Source organism: Galleria mellonella, unplaced genomic scaffold (genome assembly GCF_026898425.1).
Source record: "Galleria mellonella isolate WM207_F2 unplaced genomic scaffold, CSIRO_AGI_GalMel_v1 utg150, whole genome shotgun sequence".
NCBI classification, from domain to species: domain Eukaryota; kingdom Metazoa; phylum Arthropoda; class Insecta; order Lepidoptera; family Pyralidae; genus Galleria; species Galleria mellonella.
Genome location: NW_026442002.1, coordinates 2120745 through 2140349, shown reverse-complemented (window position 1 = coordinate 2140349; position 19605 = coordinate 2120745). Strand labels below are relative to the sequence as shown.

General features: G+C 35.6%; 2 protein-coding genes across 2 annotated transcripts; one reads left to right on the top strand and one right to left on the bottom strand.

Moving 5' to 3' along the window:
- Positions 1–1092: 1092 nt before the first annotated feature.
- LOC113520916 (calmodulin-like protein 4) lies at positions 1093–6068 on the bottom strand. Its single transcript, XM_026906340.3, has 6 exons — positions 5943–6068; positions 5834–5864; positions 4536–4649; positions 3489–3580; positions 2672–2779; positions 1093–1883 (listed from the first exon to the last, which is right to left on the bottom strand). The coding sequence occupies exons 1-6, from the start codon at positions 5943–5945 to the stop codon at positions 1782–1784; spliced, it is 450 nt and encodes a 149-aa protein (XP_026762141.1). The 5' UTR covers positions 5946–6068; the 3' UTR covers positions 1093–1781.
- A 187-nt stretch (positions 6069–6255) lies between these two features.
- LOC113520903 (solute carrier family 25 member 44) lies at positions 6256–15863 on the top strand. The gene is made up of 8 exons (XM_026906320.3): positions 6256–6438; positions 7173–7776; positions 9897–10048; positions 11175–11264; positions 12427–12552; positions 13585–13768; positions 14431–14558; positions 15649–15863. The coding sequence occupies exons 2-8, from the start codon at positions 7575–7577 to the stop codon at positions 15841–15843; spliced, it is 1077 nt and encodes a 358-aa protein (XP_026762121.1). The 5' UTR covers positions 6256–6438; positions 7173–7574; the 3' UTR covers positions 15844–15863.
- The last annotated feature ends 3742 nt before the right edge of the window (positions 15864–19605 follow it).

The window sequence follows — 19605 nt, the reverse complement described above, 5'->3', positions numbered from 1 at the left end:
AGGGTACGGAGGTGTTACACTATTGTCTAGAAATATGGCAATACGTGAGGGGTAGCATAGATACAGTGCACTCTATACTGCCACCTTCTATCAGTTCGAACATCTTTCATTTTACCATTTCGTGTTACATAAAAAAATAAACTGTAGTAGACGAATTAAAAACATTTTAATATTGTTTATGACTTTGTATATTATTTGTTGTGTTCTATTTTTAAATTACTTAGTTATATAGGTTTTTCATTAATTATGTCAAGCACTTTGGTTATGTTTTGTTAAGAGAGGGACTGGCTGAAAACCAGCGCTGTGCAGCTGTTCACATTGCGCTGGGACACTCGCAGCAACAGCTGAGCCGGTCCCTTTTGCCTAGTATAAACACCTTTTGTATATGTTATCTATATTTTATATTGTAATTGTGTGTTTACTGGCAATAAATGTTTCTATTCTATTCTATTCTAAGTATAGAAATAAATGAGATGAAATTTTTAAAAACTTATGAAGGTAGGCGATGGCTTACTAGCCAAAGTTTTGATAAATAAAAAAACAACTTATGAAAAATGTCGACATCTGATACTTATTAATAAATATAATGAGCTCAATGACGTGCTTTCCCGTAGCGATTTGCAATTTTACATTGTAAGGAACCGACTATAGAAAACTAGAAGAACTTTTGTGCCTCCTCCCTGTGCTGTACTCTTTAGATGAAAAAGATAAAAAACAACAACTTGATCGCTAAGGATTTTAATTATAGACATAAAAATAATATTTCTGTCAATAAAATAATATATAGCCGCGGATAAAATAGCAACCGTTTGCAGAGGATTTTATAATTATTTATAGCAAATATTGTAAAAAATTCAAGACAAATAAATCACATTTTTTTCTGTCATATGAAGAATGTTGTGATCCAGCGTTTAAATTCCATTTTTAAAATTCGCTCTCTAATTAGACATTATTCTTAATCTATGCTTTTAATTTTCTATAGTCGGTTTATATTTTTAAATTTTATAATAGCGAATGGACCACGCATTACATAGTGCCATATCATGTTATTATAGGGATTGTTATAATAATATTAATAAAATAATAAAACCGTTTGAAAATAATTACTTTTATTATTTAAAAATTCACCACAACTCCAATATAATGTGTAAAAAAATAATAACATTTGGACGGTACATATATAGTTCAAAATGGAATGTAATATTACAATATATTAATAAAAAATACTTGCATGACTATTTTTTTTTATACAACTTAGAATGGCAAACAAGCTGACGGCCCACCTGATGGAAAGTGGTAACCGTCGCCTATAGACATGAGCAGTACCATGCACATAACAGAGTATACTGTTTCGCCCACGATACCCCCCATGCGTTGCCATTCTTGAGGACTCAGGTATTATTCGTCTGTACCCTGTAAATTCACGCCATATCCCACCCTTCAAACCGAAACACAGCCATGCAAACACAACTGCTTCACGGTAGAAACACGAACGGGACAGAGGTATTGCAGGTGTTCATAGGCTACGGTAACCACTTACAATCAGGTGGGCCGTATGCTTGTTTGCCACCTCAGTGGTATAAAAAAATCTATATTCATTACAAGCGGGTTCCTCTTTTCAATATTATGTATTGGATAACTGGCATCTATATATATATATATATATATATATATATATATATATATATATATATATATAGATACTGTAACAACAACATATAGATATTGCTATATAAATCCTTTCTCATACAAGAGTAAGATTTCCTTTTGATTTAATTAGTTTAGTAGTAATCGGGGACAGGTGCGCAGGCGATCTTCACGAAGTCTTCATATCTCACTGTACCATTATTTGATACGTTCGCTTCACGGAATATGTTGTCAACCTGTTAAAAAAAAAAACATACATTTATTTTAAAACTAGCGACCCGCCCCAGCTTCGCACGGACACAATGTACATATACCAAATAGCAATGTAATGTAAATATACTAAATAGCGCCGCTGGCCCCCCATTACTTTAGAAACCTCTAAATTTATCAGTATTTCTCTACAATATTATGCATGTATTATACATATAAAGCTTCCTCTTGAATCACTCTATCTATTAAAAAAAAATCGTTTCAAAATCCGTTGCGTAGTTTTGAAGATTTAAGCATACATATGAACGGACAGACAGCGACTTTGTTTTATACTATGTAATGATAAAGAAAGATATATTAAAAATAATAATATGATTTACATGAGAAAAGTTTTGCTGGAAGAAATCTCTTAAACTCGCCTTTGTACATTATGTTTTTTTATTTTTTATATAACTTAGAATGGCAAACAAGCTGACGGCCCGCCTGATGAAAAGTGGTAACCGTCGCCTATAGACATTAGCAGTACCATGCACATAACAGAGTATACTGTTTCGCCCATGATACCCCTGTGCGTTGCCATTCCTGAGAACTCAGGTGTTATTCCTCTGTACCTTGTAAATTCACGCCATATCCCACCCTTCAAACTGAAACACAGCCATGCAAACACAACTGCTTCACGGTTGAAACACGAATGGGACAGAGGTACCTAAGCAATCGATTTTTGTACAAAGTCTCCCTCTGGTTTGTATGATAATCTCAAGGTCGTCTTTGAGCATAAATAAAATATCGTGAAAGTGATGAAAGAATCACCCACCTCTCTGGAGGAGAGCCCCTCGCCCCAGTTCTGGAGTAAGTTGCGCAGCTGACGCGCTGGAATGACGCTGGTCCTAGCCACGTCACCCGCCTTAAACGCGTTTACCACCTGCAAATAATAACATGATAAATAGTTTGCAATCATCATAAACTATTACTCATCATCATCATAGGGGGGAAAGGGATTGTTAGTAATGGAGACTGAGAATCCCATTGCTAGCAATATACCCAACCAGGTCGACCTCCTCCCGCTTCTCCCTGGAAACTATCATGGTTAATTCCTGATGAATTCATCATGACTGTTTTCATTCTCATCTATCACCCTTCACTGGTGCTCCGCCAGCGTATACCGTTAGCGCAGGCGGGGTTACCATACCATTTGCACCCATCATGAGTCGTTGCCAGTCTATTTGTTCAACACAAGCCTCTTCAAATCTATAGCCGCTATTCTTTTAATGTTTATAGTATTGATTCTGTTTTATATAATACTAGCGACCAGCTCCGGCTTCACACGGGTACATCACGTTAGAAAGAAACCTCTAAAATTATCAGTGTTCCTCCACTATATTATGCATGTATTATACATATAAAGCTTCCTCTTGAATCACTCTATCTATTAAAAGAAACCGCATCAAAATCCGTTGTGTAGTTTTAAAGATCTAAACGTACACAGGACAGACGAGAAACGACTTTGTTTCATACTATGCAGTGATTTATTTTACTAATGTATTAATTTGTAATCTGTTGCTTTGCTAAAAATATTGTTTTTTTTTTTTATACAAATTTTTGTAAAATTAATATAATTTTAATCAACTCACCTCACTAGGAAGGTTCTCAGCACGTGAATGTATGTGCATGACTTCGAGGAAATCGGCAAACGACATTTTACCACCTTTTCCCTTCAAATAACCTGGAAGTAAAAAACATTAAAATATAAATTTGATACTGTAATGAAAATATTGTTAATAACTGTTATAAATTTTGAAAAGTTCTGACTCAAATTCGTTGCAAATACGTTAATTGATTAACGTCCCTCTTGAAATATCACCAAAGTCTAATTTAATCTAACCCTAACTCGTTTGCCAAACGTGGCAACTACTGGCAAAATGGGGAGGCCTATGTTCAGCAGTGGACAGTTAAAGGCTGACATGTTGATGGTTTTGCCTGTAGTTGCCACACTTAGCAAGCGGATTGGCAACTGCAGTTAGATCTTGTAGAGGTTTTAAGAGAGACAATGCTGCTCATCTATCGACTATTAAGTTCCGTTAGTCGCCTCTTACAACATTCACGGGAAAGGAAGGGGCGGCCTATTCTATCATTCTTCTTTACAGAAATAAGGGTTAATTCGACGAAGTAGCGAAAAGTTTCATTGACAAATTTGCCAGAGCGTTTTATACTTTATAATCATGATTAAAAGGCATAATATGGATTGAAAGATAAAATCTTAACACTGTTTTTTTTTAAACATACATCACGATTGTTTATAAATTTACATGGAAATTCCATGGGAAAGGAAGATGTGGCCTATTCTATGCTGGAACACTACAATGACAAATTTATCATATTTTTACCTACTAGTGCTTTAAAAGCTTAAACAATCACTATGAGATTTGGTATACACATACTATTTGGAATAGTGAAGGCACGGATAAAAACTAGCTAGCAAATAAATTAGCAAAAATACAAATTCATTAAAAAGCTTTAGCTCCGTGAGGCCTGTGAAGATCCCAGGAAGCTTCTGCGCTTCTGGTCGGAGCTAGGTTGGCTATACAAGCCACGACTCATACGCACAACAGCCCAAATGAGAGGCTAAGCGTGGAAAATAATCTTTTTCACACTCACAATAATTATATTAGCAAACATACCAGTCAGCTCTTGTATGGTGGGACTCATGCCTAGCGACCTCATCACCACAGTCAGCTCATCCAGGGAGGTGATCTGTCCAGATCGAGCGAACAGGTAGAAGCATTCACGAAACTCTGCAAGAAAGAAAACTATGAGTATAGTGATATATTTTGTGATATACAAAAATTAACCCTTCTTTGCATAATGGTGGAAATTTCCATCATAACATTGAACGCCCAAAAATTATATAAAAGATCAAGTTCACTTTAAGTTGATCGTGTCTGGATACCTTTTTAATGTCCATTGCAAGAAACAAAACATAGCTATCAAATATATTGTTTTAACCATTATAAACATGAATTATATCACCTTGTTTTTTTCACCAATAAAAAAAATCAGGCAAAGAAGGGTTAACAACATCAAGCTTTTGATAAAGGGGGGCCCTATCTCATGAATTTACCATATTCATCATCTTCCTTCCCTTATCCCAGTTATTATTTGGGGTCGGTAGTATATTTTTTATCCATATTACAAACACATTTGGCTTATAGTTTTATGGCCGGCCGCCTGTCTGACGTCAACCATCTTTGTCAAGCAGATGCCATCAGATGATTATTGTAAACCACTTGATCCACTGTTATTGATGGGATTTTCTACTTTAAATTCGCTGAAAGAGAACTTTTTTAGAGTTAAGTTCGCCTTTGTCCATACACTTAACTCTATCATATTTTTATGTATTATCAGTGTGTACAATCAAAGTATGTTAACACTAATATATGCCTAGACAATGGCGGACCGACATAAATGTAGTGGGAAAGCCGTGTATATTAATACAGGGCAAATGTCACCACATTACCGTGCAAATTTTTATATTCTTGGTGCTGTTGAGACGCCCTCTGTGTGACACTATAGTTTCCTACTATGAGACTGCCTTGTTGTTGCTCTATAAATTTTATTATATCTAAGTAAACTAAAAACGATAAATATATTAAATACCGCAACTGCAATAACCAGTGTATTTATTAATGTTGTTTCAAACAAGTATAAATAAGTTAATTAATATGGATGAGGAAAATGGAGGCTTTTGTAGGCTCAGAAGCCCGGGGAAGGCCGCCTTTTTTCGCACTTCCGTTAGTCCACTGCAATTGTATCAACCTACTTTTGAAACTTTCTCTTTAAAATTTTACATACAATATTATATAGTTTATACTAATAATAACTGTATAATGAATTACATAGAACCAAAGAATTTATATGATACACTAATCGATTAATTGTAATTTATAAAGAAAAAAATTAAAGATAAATATCTTGATACCATCAATATCTTGTTCTTTGAAGTAGCGCGCCTGTAACAAACAATACTTTATTTATATATTTCATATAAAATTAATAATTTATTATATTAACATAAATATTTCAATTACCATTATTAAAAGAAGAAATAAAAATAAAAGAATAAAGAAAACACAGCTGATTACAATAAAAATTGATGATGTATGGATTGAATGGTCTTTAACTGACAGTTGACTGAGACAGTAGGTAACGTTTGATTGACGTAATTTTAGATAAATTTACTGTCTTATCCAATATCTCTGCTTAAAACCATGACAGTCACAGACTATCTACAAACGTCAGACGTTTGTACTATAGATCAAGTACTCACTGTAGGTACCACAAACATAACTTTTTTTATAAAGCAGTAAAAAAAAAATCTACATATGCTAATCTGTATTCAATTGTCACAAAAATGAAGGACAACCAATCAGCTGACAGCTTGTAAAGATTATTTTTCCATCGTGTAATTTATCATAATTGTGTATAATATTACATAAAAGAGTACATTGTAACCAGGGATCAGTGCAATAATTGTTATAAATAAGTTTTGTTTATCTTTGTAATGGCTGTAGTGAGATATAGTTGGTACGTTATTTCTATTTCATTGCCAATGTTACCTAATTATAGTCAATAGGTACTATTGTAGGCAAAATCTATTTGCCCTCCGTTAACCAGCATTATCTGGCTTATCTCTGTATCCTTAATTGCATAATACAATTGTTTGATAGCTAACAATCTTTAAGACATTTTTCATTAAAATTTTAATTTGCTGTATTGATTTTAAGAATATTAAAATACTTAGTGTATGAGGCGAAGGAATGTTCCTCTAATTCTTTATATTTTTACTTTTCTTAATTAAATTAATTTGACTGTTTTATCGTAAATAGTGAAATATAATAGTGAATAATAATTACTATCACTATTTAAAAAAAAATACATATATTTTATTTTATTGTTAAACTAAGATTCTGTAAATATAAAATAAGTAATACTTGATAGAGTAGGGATGGATAATATATAGCAATACCTGTATATTGTAGCTACAATATCTATATATTGGTACAGTAATTAATATTTATATTAAAATTAAGAACCTGATGGAAATTTATATAGATATCAGACCATGCTCATACTGGGGCAATATTAAAATGAAGGTTAACCTTTTTCTGCAATTAATGTTTAGACCACTTTATAGATATTGAAATTACATATGCCTAAGTCCTAAGAGACCTTTGTATAATGAATAAATTCTGAATTATAGTCATTTATCGTCAAACTTGTCTTAGAATAAAAAAAATATACACTTTTCTTTGTTTCAGTTATCTTGTGAGAATAATTTAAAAAAAAATCATGGAAGAACCTTCGACCAATTTAAAAAACTCTAAAACACATATGAATTCCAAAATATCTTAAGTTTTAGAGAAGACAAAAAAAAAATCAACAATTCCGATATCACACTAGTCTCATTGTTTGTAATTATCAAATAATTACATAAGAAAAATACAGATATATTTATATTTATGTTATTTTAATTAAAAAGAATCATATTATAGTTGTTATATTCCAGTTGCAATTTGTATTCAATACAAAAAAATATATATATAAAAAAATAAACTATAATAATACAGATTAGAAAATAAATGTTTACCATAGAGTAAATATTACCAAAGAGAGATTATATATAATTTAAAAATAGAACAGTAGATGTGGACTATACGTAAATGTTGCTTAGTATATGGAGCGGTAGGAAAATAGGTGACAAGGATAGAAATATTATAAACGAGAAGAGGGAGAGAGAAGAGAAATCAAATATGGCAGCGACAATGGTAGAAACGCCTCCTCCTCAGTTGATAACCACAATAGAATGGAGTATGATGGACAAGAGTAAATTTTTTCCATTATATACATTAAGTAGTTTTACAGGTGAGAATTGCCCCTTTTTTAAGCAACTTAGAATAACAAACAAGCTGATGGATATTTATTTGTTTTTGACAATACAGTGAACACTCTATATAAGCAACTCATTTGAACCACTTTCAATAAAAAAAAATCTTATTGGGAAAAGTCGCTTATAGGGGAAAAAGGAGTATAAGAAAACTTATCGTCTGGAAAATATTTTTAGATAGATAGATAGATACTCTTTATTGTTTCCTCCAAAAGATTACAATAGTAAATTTATTATAAATATAAATAATTATAAGAAATAATCACAATTAGAAAACAATGGGCGACCTTATCGCTAAGAGCCATCTCTTCCAGGCAACCTTTGGATGGAGAGGAGTAATTATAAACAATTTGGTAGGAGGCGCGATGAAAAATTTTGTTAGTTTTAGGTATGGGAGATGTAATACATATAATAATATAAAAATATGTTTACTTATATCTTTTACTAACTAAGCTGAGTAGAATAAATAAAATATAAAAAATATTGCTTATACAGAGGTTGCTTACATAGCGTTCACTGTACTAAATTTTTTTACATGTCCAATAGGCACTTATACATATATATACATAAATAATTCTCTTTTGTCCGCTATTTCGTATTTTATTTTATTTATTAGGCGCACATAACAGAAGTTTACAAATACAAACTTAAATTATAACATGCGAGTACATTACTGTATGGATTTGGAAAGTTTTACCCCTTTAGGGCCTGAATTTTCAAAATTCCCTTCTGATTGGTTACCTACACTGTATAAAGAACCTATCTGCTTAATTTCAAGATTCTAAATTCAGCTGTTTCAGTTGTACGTTGATATATGGGTCAATCAGTCACACAGCTTCCTCTTATATATATATATAGTGATAAGGATCAATTTGTTTTGACAGTTTTCATCGACGAAGTGCCGAAAAGTTTTAATGACCAATTCGCCAGAACATTTTATACTTTATAGCCATCATTAAAGGGCATAATATGGCTTGGAAAATAAAATGTCAATACTGTTTCAAACTTACATCACGATTGTTTACAAACGTATAAAATATTTATTTACGTCGATTACACGTTTGTAAGCTTCCGATATTTCGACGCCATTACGTGTAATCTGATATAATTATAATATAAAGTTATTTATTTAAACTTTGTTCACCAATAAAATGTGGTACAAAAGGCGGACTTATGGTAATGCTATAGGCATTCTCTACCTGTCAACTTTTAAGATGTGCAGAAATACGATGGCGGTTTTAAAAACATAAAATTATTTATATTTTAGTATAAGATAGTAAATTAAATTTAATTTTAATTATTAGGGCCAAATTAAAAGTACCCGTAACCGACGAGCGTGTATGACAAGATTGATGAATGTGGAAGAAGCGAAAGAGGTTTGTTTGAATCGAAGCATTTGGCGTTCCATTGTTTCTGCCTACCCTAATGGGAGACAGGCGTGACAGATATGTATGTATGTATAGTAAATTAAATACATACAAACATTCATAAAATTAACACGTTAATTTAGTATTTATATATTAATATGTACCTACATATCGTCACAGTCGTAGAATACTGACGGATCTGACAAATATTACATATATAGATCCGTCAGTATTCTACGACTATGACGATATAAAAATATTTATAAATTATTTTTGAGAAAAGCATATAGCTATAATAACTTAATAATTAATTATAAATGACAACAATAAGTTATATATATACCTAATATGGTATACTTATCTGTGTCTCTGTATATGTATATATATGTATATATATGTATATATATGTGTGTGTGTATATATATATATATATATATATATATATAGTATTAGGTATACCATACCGTACAATTGCAATGCTTGGCGAGCGGTTTAACCGCAGTCAGGCTTTGGTGATGTTTTGGTGAAGAGGAACGCTACTGCCCATCCCTGGACCATTAAGTTCCCTTAGTCACTTCTTAGACACCGGCGAAATAGGAAGGGATAGCGCATTCTACGCCGGGACCACGGAACGATAAATTTACCGTATATAAAATAATTGCTAATTATTTTATATATGGTACATAAAAATATTGCTTAATTTTTGTTTATTTTCAATTTCTCAATTGCAGTCCGATGCGCCCTCTATCCGTTGACATTAGTAAAAACACAAATACAAGTACAGAGGAAAAAAGAGGCGTACAGCGGTGTTGTGGATGCCATAAAGAAGATATACGCTAATGAAGGCGTCTCGGGCCTCTATAGAGGATTTTGGCTTTCAAGTGTAAGTAGACATTTATATATTTTTTTTATACCACTGAGGTGGCAAACAAGCATACGGCCCACCTGATGGTAAGTGGTTACCGTAGCCTATGAACACCTGCAATACCAGAGGTATTACGCGTGCGTTGCCGACCCTAAAGAATCCTCTTTACCCCCCTTTTGAAGAACCCCATGCTGTAGTCTCTTGGGAAAACCTCGGCAGGGAGCTCATTCCACAACCAGAGTGTTCGTGGGAGGAAACATTTCTGACACCGCGCAGTACGCGACCATTGAGGCTGTAGGACATGAGGATGAACTCCCTGTCGATGGCGAGCCGTGCGATGGTAGAAAGTGGTGTGGGCATCATATTGAACAATTCCTCTGAGCACAATTCATTGTACAGGCGGTAGAACACGCAGAGTGAGGCAAAATCTCTCCTAAGACTTAAGGGTTCGATACCGCTTGTGTGCCTGGGATCATCGACAATTCTCATAGCTCGTCGTTGCAAAGAGTCGAAAGGTTCAAGCTGGTATTTAGGTGCTCCAGCCCTACAATACTGTTGGTGTTATTAACACTTATTATCGTCTCTCGGTGATGCCCCGCCAGCATATACCGATAGCGTAGTCAAGGTCACCATTTCACTGTTACCCAATTTTTTATGCCACATAGTTTTCAAGGAAAAAGCATATTCCTTTTTAAAAGGCCGGCAGCACACCTGCAATGCCGTTGGTGTTGTGGGTGATCATGGGCGGCGGTAGTCACTTATCATCAGGTGAGCCGCGTGCTCGCTTGCCCCCCTGTGTTGTAAAAAAAACATTGTATTAAAGATTGTATTTCACGAAAAAACTGGCTTCAGATAAATGATGATAAAGCAAGCTAGTTGGTCCATATTATATCATAGTATCATGGATGAAGCAGTATACTCTGTTACGTCCATGGTACTGCTCATGTCTACCGTTAGCACAGGCGGGGTTACCATTCCATTATCATCCTTTAAACAAAAAAAAATCTACATTACCTGAATGTAAATCTACCTAGGAACTATCAGTAATCAGGAACTAATTAACTCCTCAAACTACGTTATCTTATCAGCAAAGTTTTACATGACTAATCACTATAACGTGTCACTGATGATGATTTGTCAACAGTTTCAGATAATCTCCGGTGTTTTTTATATATCCACGTATGAAGGTGTCAGACATGAGCTTGGGAAACACGAAATAAGTCCGAGAATGAAGGTAATAATAATATATATGGATGTAGTACCAATAATCCTCTCATCTACAGGTGTCATTGTCAACTATTTACAACATAGTCTAAAACAAATAGGTTTACGAAATAATCTCTACATCTCCCTACCAGAGGGAGACTTTGTACAAAAGTTGATTGCTTGGGTACCTCTGTCTGTCGGTTGATTCGTGTTTCAACCGTGAAGCAGTTGTGTTTCGGTTTGAAGGGTGGGATATGGCAGTGAATTTACTGGGTACAGAGGAATAACACCTGAGTCCTCAGGAATGGCAACGCATGGGGGGTATCATGGGCGAAACAGTATACTCTTTTATGTCCATGGTACTGCTCATGTCTATAGGCGACGGTTACCACTTTCCATCAGGTGGGCCGTCAGCTTGTTTGCCATTCTAAGTTGTATAAAAAAAAAAAACAAAAGGCTGCCATACTTGCAGAATAGTCAGAAAATTCTTTGATATAGATGAGGATGAAGTAGCCACCCGTCATACACAAGCATAACCTTCCATACAATACATACACACTGCACTCACTTGGTCATGTACCCGTAAGTTTTGTATAATTACCAGCGCTAAATGCTGAGAAATTTAAAAGAAGTATGGATGTATTTTTTTTTAATAGGTGATAATGGTATGGTAACCCCGCCTGCGCTATCGGTATACACCGGCGGGGCACCAGTGAAGGATGATAGATGAGGATTAAGTAGGTCAGTTAGCCCATCGTGACGAATTCAACAACAATTGTTCACGATGGTTTCCAGGGGGAACCACGTGAAGGTGGACCTAATAAGGCATATTGCTAGCAATGGGGCTGTCAAACTCCATTGCTAACAATCCCTTTCCCCCCAGCAGTGGGCAGTTTTTTTTTTGATGGGTGAAAATGGTATGGTAGCCCCGCCTGCGCTAACGGGATACGCTGGCGGAGCACCAGTGAAGGGTGATAGATGAGAATGAAAACAGGCCAGTTAGCCCATCATGATGAATTCATCAGGAATTAGCCATGATAGTTTCCAGGGGGAACCGCGAGTAGGTCGACCTGGTTGGGTATATTGCTAGCAATGGGATTCTCAGTCTCCATCACTAACGATCCCTTACCCCCCAGCAGTGGGCAGTTACTGGCTAATATATTGATATCAACTTACCCCGCTTGTTTCAGTCGTTCATCGCCGGCGGGTGTGCGTCTATGGTGGGACAAACTATCATTGTACCATTCGACGTGCTCAGCCAACATCTCATGGTGCTAGGTTTAGTTAAGGGTAGAACGGGATGCAGCAAAAACCCCGTGAGTATTTCATTATTTATAGACTTCAGAAAAGAAAGGTTATTTATTTATTTAACTCTCTATTGCACCAGAAACATAAAAGTATATAATTACATTCAGAAAATTCAAGCGAAATACAGTAGCATGAAGTACAGATTAAAATATATATGTAAAGGTACAAAAGGCGGTCTTATCGATAAGGCAGTCTCTTACAACAATAAGCAACAATCTAGACAAACTTTGGTTAAAGGAAAACTGATAAAGATTTTAATTCGTTTTTTTTTCATGTTTTATATCAACCATAAACTCTATCCACTGCTGTCAATAGGCCTTCCCATAAACTGCCATGAGGAACGGTCCTAAGTAACCTGCATCCACTGACATCCTGCAGTGCTTTTAAGGTGGTTACTCCATCTAGTGAGAGAAGGTCTTACGCTGTGTTTGCCCGTACGGGATCGCCTTTCCTCTCCATCAGTTGTCGGTACTTCGAGCTATGCGACCAGACCACTGCCACTTCAGCTTTCAACAAGAATTGTTACCACTTACCATCAGATGGGCCGTATGCTTGTTTGCCACCTCAGTGGTATAAAAAAAATAGATATACGCAAGAAAAAGAAACAAAACTATATATATACAAAAAAAAATCAATTTTTTGTTAATAAGTAACATATTTTTTCCTTTCATGCGTGTACCACAGTAACACAAAGTGGTCACAACTCAGTTTATCGATATATATAGTCTATGGTCTATTATTAACGGCTTATCCGGAGCCAGAGGTCTATAGATATCTTAAACCACGGGATATTAAGGACGTTAGGGTACCACATAGGATCTATGAAATGATGGTATAAGGCAGGGGGAAGTGCAAAAGATCCCTATGGATCGACGTGCAACAGCTTAGCTGATCTCATATGTGAATTTAACATGGTCTATTAAATTCTAACCTTCTTTATTTACATAATTTTAAGATGGTTACGAACAAAATGAATCTTGTTATCTGATAATAAAGTTGAATTTGAATTACACATTAATTTATATTTATAATATTTTCAGAAAATCAACCCGTTAGGTCTGGACCTGGACAAAGGTTTATCCAAGGCGGCGCTGGCCCGCGAGGTGGCGCTGCGGGTGTACCGGCTGCACGGCGCCTGGGGATACTACCGCGGCTACGCGGCCTCGCTAGCCGCCTACGTGCCCAACTCCGCGCTCTGGTGGGCGTTCTACCAGGCCTACCAGGGTCAGCATACGCACGGTCGCACACGCATACACACTGTACACAGCTGTACACACAAAACACAGCCATAGATACTGTACACAGTCATAGATATAGTACACAGCTGTAGATACAGTACACTGCCGTACACACAGTACACAGCTATAATAATAAGAATATTTTTTATTTAACTAATTCAATAACAAGCATTTTTGAACATTTTTTTTATAATTCTACATCATACATACACACATACAATACACAGCAACACACATCCAAATACACAAACACATATCTATTCATACAATATACATACAGAGTACACAAGCATATTATTATATAATGTATGATAATGGAATGGTGAGTCCGCCTGTGATGTCCGTCTATCAGTATACGCTGACGGGGCACCAATAAGAGATGAGGGTGCAGGCAGGTCAGTCAACCCATCGTGAAGATTTCATGGAAGTGAGAGAGTGGTGAAGAAAAACAGTTAGTCCATTGTGATGGATTCAACAAGAATTATGATGCTTTCCAGGGGGAACCGCATGGAAATCAACCTGCTAGGGTATTGGTTCGACTGGAGGAGATCTCTTTCAGAGATTTCCATTCCATTATCATTTACAAATAAATCTCTGATTACCCTATTAGGGTGATGATATTTATTTATTTAATACATTGTCTTGCAGAGGAATTACTGCGGATCAGTCCGTTATGGATGTCGCATTTGTTCCTGCAGTGCGTCGCCGGTACCTTGGGCGGCTTCACCACAACTTTCCTCACAAACCCACTGGATATCGTGAGAGCAAGGCTGCAGGTTTGTAACTTTTATCGACTGATTATGTCCCATAAAAAAAAAATACTTCAATAGTGACGGTTACTTTGATCTAAAAACTAAACTGTTGAACCGATTTTGATAAAATTTCTATCGAACCAATCTGTAAGTATGTCCTTTCAGATAAAAAAAGAATTTTTCAAATCGGTCTAGAACAGGGGTTCCCAAACTTATTTTGTCTACTGCCCACTTTGAGAATAAATTATTTTTTACCGCTTCCATTTTTTCACCGACTTAAAAACCACTATTACTTCAAGATCAACAAATCCCCCCCCCCCCCCCCAAGCTTTTACGCAACCATTTTTTTTCTAGGTCTCTTACCCCCCTTTAGGCCTGCAGCGCCCACAAGGGGCCGTTATCGCCCACTTTGGGAAAAGCTGGTCTAGAACTAACAGAGTTATGGAGTAATAAACATGAAATACAATTAAATTCTTCTTTTTTCTTGTTTTTAAAGTCGGTTGAAAAGTAAATAATATGCGATTTCGAGGGATGGGCGATAGCGTTCCTTTCAAAACATCACTAAAAGCCTAACTGCGGTTGCCAATCCGTCTGCCAAGTGTGGCAAGTACTGGCAAAACTCCTCAATAACCCCTTATGGTTTTTACTTGTTCAGCAGTGGACAAATAATGGCATTTACTTCACTGTCTACTCTTCAAACTGAAGTATAGTATTTATTTATTCATTAGTACAAATATGTGTACATGGCAGACTTAATGCTAAAAGCATTCTCTCCCAGTCAACCATAGGGAAGTGTCAGAATACTCGAATGCGGTACTAGTAATTATTGATATACATACATACTAAAATTACATATATAAACGAATAAATATATATAAATAACAAATATACTTACACATATATAACATATACTATATTGTAAACGAAATTGAGAATAATATAAAGTACTTACTGTTAGGATGAAGTAAAAAAGTATAAACGGTTTTTTTTGAAAGACGGTTTAGTCGGTAGTCTCTTAATGGCATCAGGAAGTGCGTTCCAGAGTCTTGAAGAATGTAGGAGAAAAGATTTTGAAGCGAAACCAGTATGTAGTAATTTTGTTTTTTTTTTCTAGGTGGAAGGCGTAGGCTCAATGCGACAAGTGTTCAAAAGCTTATGGCGTGAAGAGGGACTCGCGGGGCTGTATGTGAAGGGTCTGTCGGCGCGGCTGGTGCAGTCCGCGTGCTTCTCATTCAGCATCATTCTAGGCTATGAGAGCATCAAGCGGGTGTCTGTCAGTGAGGAGTTCCGCCCCCACGTGCGCTGGTGATGAGTACACGACAGCGAGCAGTGATGTGTTTTATTTCATCACCCTATGGCCTCACCCTCCTTCCCTACATTCTGGTCAGCGACTACAGATCTATATTAAGAGTGTTAAAAATTTTGGCAACGTAGCAATTAAGAAGAAAGGTATTATTAGTAATGCGGACTACTAATCCATTGCTTATAATTTAGTTTATCAGCTCGACCTCCACGTGGTCCCTCCTGAAAACCATCGTGCTGAATTCCAGAAGTATTCATTACGATGGGCTAACTAACCTGCCTTTCATTACTATCAGGTATGCTTGTTTACCACCTCAGTGGTATAAAAAAAATTTGAAAGATTCCGAAATCAAATAGTAAAAAGTTTTAGTGCTCTTTTTTTAATGGGGGTAAATGAAAATACACCGACGAGCCACCAGTGGAAGATGATAGTTGAGAATGAATGTAGGTAATTTGGCCCACCATGATGAATTTGACAAGAATTAACCATGGTGGTTTCTAGAGCGAGGAGGAGGTCGATCTGCGACCTCCTCCTCGCCCTAGAAATTGTTAGCAATATACCTTAAGGGTATATTGCTAACAATGGGGCTATTAGACCTCATTACCAACAATCCCTTTCCCCCAGTTTTTAGTGTTAGGTTTATATGCAACGTATTCTATGATTAACGCTTTAGTTCGGTAGCAGAGCACTGTTTAAATGATCAATTGGAATCATTGTAAATTTTTTTAACTGTTTTTGTAAATTAACTGATAATAGTGACGATGCCACGCTTAAAGTAAGTAAAAATTTGGAACAATTAGATTATTTTGGCTCTTTCAAATGGCGAAATTATCGTAAAAGGAAAATATGGTTAAAATAACCTAATAAAATGTTTGACGTTTTTATGAATCTCGACTTATACTATTATAAATTAAAAAAAAAAAAGTTTGTTACTTCTTAGTGCCTTAACTAATTTTTTATACACGTACTGTATGGGATTGAAAAAGCTAGTTTTCATCCCGATCACGTGCGCGAAGTCGCGTGTTAAAGGTAGTATAGGGACAAAATATTATTCTATCGTATACAGATTTAGAAATACAGGGTTTTAGGGATAGGTTGGTTTTGCTAGAGGGAGACTGTACAAAAGTCGATTGCTTGGACACCTCTGTCCCATTCGTGTTTCTACCGTGAAGCAGTTGTGTTTGCATGGCTGTGTTTCGGTTTGAAGGGTGGGATATAGCGTGAATTTACAGGGTACAGAGGAATAACACCTGAGTCCTAATTAATGGCAACGCATGGGGGGTATCATGGGCGAAACAGTATACTCTGTTATGTGCATGGTACTGCTCATGTCTATAGGCGACGGTTACCACTTTCCATCAGGTGGGCCGTCAGCTTGTTTGCCATTCTAAGTTGTATAAAAAAATGTTGGCAAATACTTAAACAGTGAATTCAGACTATTAGTCTAAACCGAAAACCAGTGGAAAATTTTTCTGGAAAAATTCAAAACTGTTCTCATTTAAAATAATGTAACCTAAGATATTATGTCTATAATATAATATATTATATATATATATATATATATATATATATATATATATATATATATATATATATATATATATATATATATATATATATATATATATAATATGAAATACCAAAAGCAATATTACGAATTTATGGTCCATATTTTTTTTAGTACCTAAATAATAAAGTAATAGTAAAAGCTGAATATTTTTTCCAAAAAAAAAATATATATGTCGAAATAATACATTAATTATTGTTTCATAAAAAAAAAACCAATTGCAATCGGGGCAGTACCAGTTACTTTCATTAAAATTTAAACTACTGTACCGATTGTGATGAAATTTCTAATGGGACTAATCCTAAAAAGTATATCCTTTCGTAAAAAAAAATACAATAAATCGAGTTCATTCGGAGTTATGAGAACAAAGATAAAGATAAATACAATCGAAATGAAAGCCTTTTTTTTAAGTCGGTTAAAGACTACACTAAAGTATTACTCTAACTATATTAAACTATATTGAGTCAACTTTGATGGAATATCTATGTGAAATTGAAATTTAAAAGTATATCCATTTAGACTTATTTCCAAATCGGTTTATAAATAACAGAATTATGAGGTACCAAACATAAAAATGGCCGTGTGGTCCCGGCATAAAACGGGCCACCCCTTCCTTTCCCGTGGGTGTCGTAAGAGGCGGCTAAGAGAGGGCGAAGAATGAGCAGCAGCGTCCCTCTTAAAACATCTCCAAACCCTAACTGCGGTTTATTTTTTAAATGGATGATAATGGAATGGTAACCCCACCCGCGCTATCGGTATACACCGGCGGGGCACCAGTGACGAATGATAGGTGAGGATGAAGCAGGTCAGTCAGCCCATCGTGACGAATTCAACAAGAATTGATCACGATGGTTTCCAGAGGGAACCATGTGGTCGATCTAATAAGGCATATTGCTAGCAATGGGGCTGTCAAACTCCATTGCTAACAATCCTTTTCCCCCTGCCTAACTGCGGTTGCCAACCTGCCTGTCAAGCGTGGCAGCTACTGGTAAAACTCTCTTTATGGGAAAGGCTTATATCCTATTATATATATATATATATATATATATATATATAGTAAAGTTGGACTGGTTTTGTGTATAGTCCTGTTGTTATGGCTACACAGCTAAAATAGATCTAGAAACTTCAACCTATGAATTCCAAGAATAGCTCGTTTAAAATGGTAACGGGCGACCTTCAGAGCTAATGAGCAGTAAATAGATTCGAGAAATTTTGTAAAACATATTATATTTAACACTGCAAAAAGAAATAGGGACTTCAAACGTGGGATTTTGTGTATTGGGAAATTTAGTCCTTCTGGCTAGCAATATAGTCAACACGTACCACGTAGTGCGACCGGAAAACCAATTGTGGTTAGTTCTTGTTGAATTCCTCGCGATGGACTTACTGACCTGCTTTGATTCTCACCTGTCAATGGTGTTGCCATTCCTGAGGACTCGGATGTTATTCCTCTGTACCCTGTAAATTCACTGTCATATCGCACCCTTCAAACTGAAACACAGCCATGCAAACGCAACTGGTTTACGGAACTCAATTCTAATTATATTTATTCAGTACCCATACAAATGTAAAATTATTATGTACATAATAATTTGTAAAGAGTAATTGTTGAGTTTCGTGCGGAGTCTTCGCAACAGATAACAATATCCCGAACCCAGCAGTAGAATCATAAAAATTTACGATTCAAAAGCTTAAAAACAAGTTTATATGAATAAAGGTTATTTCTGTTCTATTCTATAGAATCATAAACTTACAAAAATTATACATACATAAATAATTTTAATGAGTAACTGTTACATACATACATACATATCTGTCACGTCTGCCTCCCATTAGGGTGGGCAGAAACAATGAAACGCCAAATGCTTCGATTCAAACAAACCTCTTTCGCTTCTTCCACAATCATCAATATTTTCATACACGCTCGCCGTTTACGGGTACTTTTAATTTGGCCCTTCTACAGCACGTCGCCTATATGGCCGCCATACGTCCGTCTAGAGTGGCCCCTATCGACATTTCTAATAATTCTTGTTCGATAATTTTTTTTTTAATAATTTTTCTTTTATCCATCCTCTCTCCTCTTTGTTATTCCGAATAAATATATAAACAAACACTAGCCATGTTGTGCAGCTGACATCGGCAACACGAGTGGGACAAATCTACCCACAAAAACGAACATACTTGTCTCGCATAATATAATT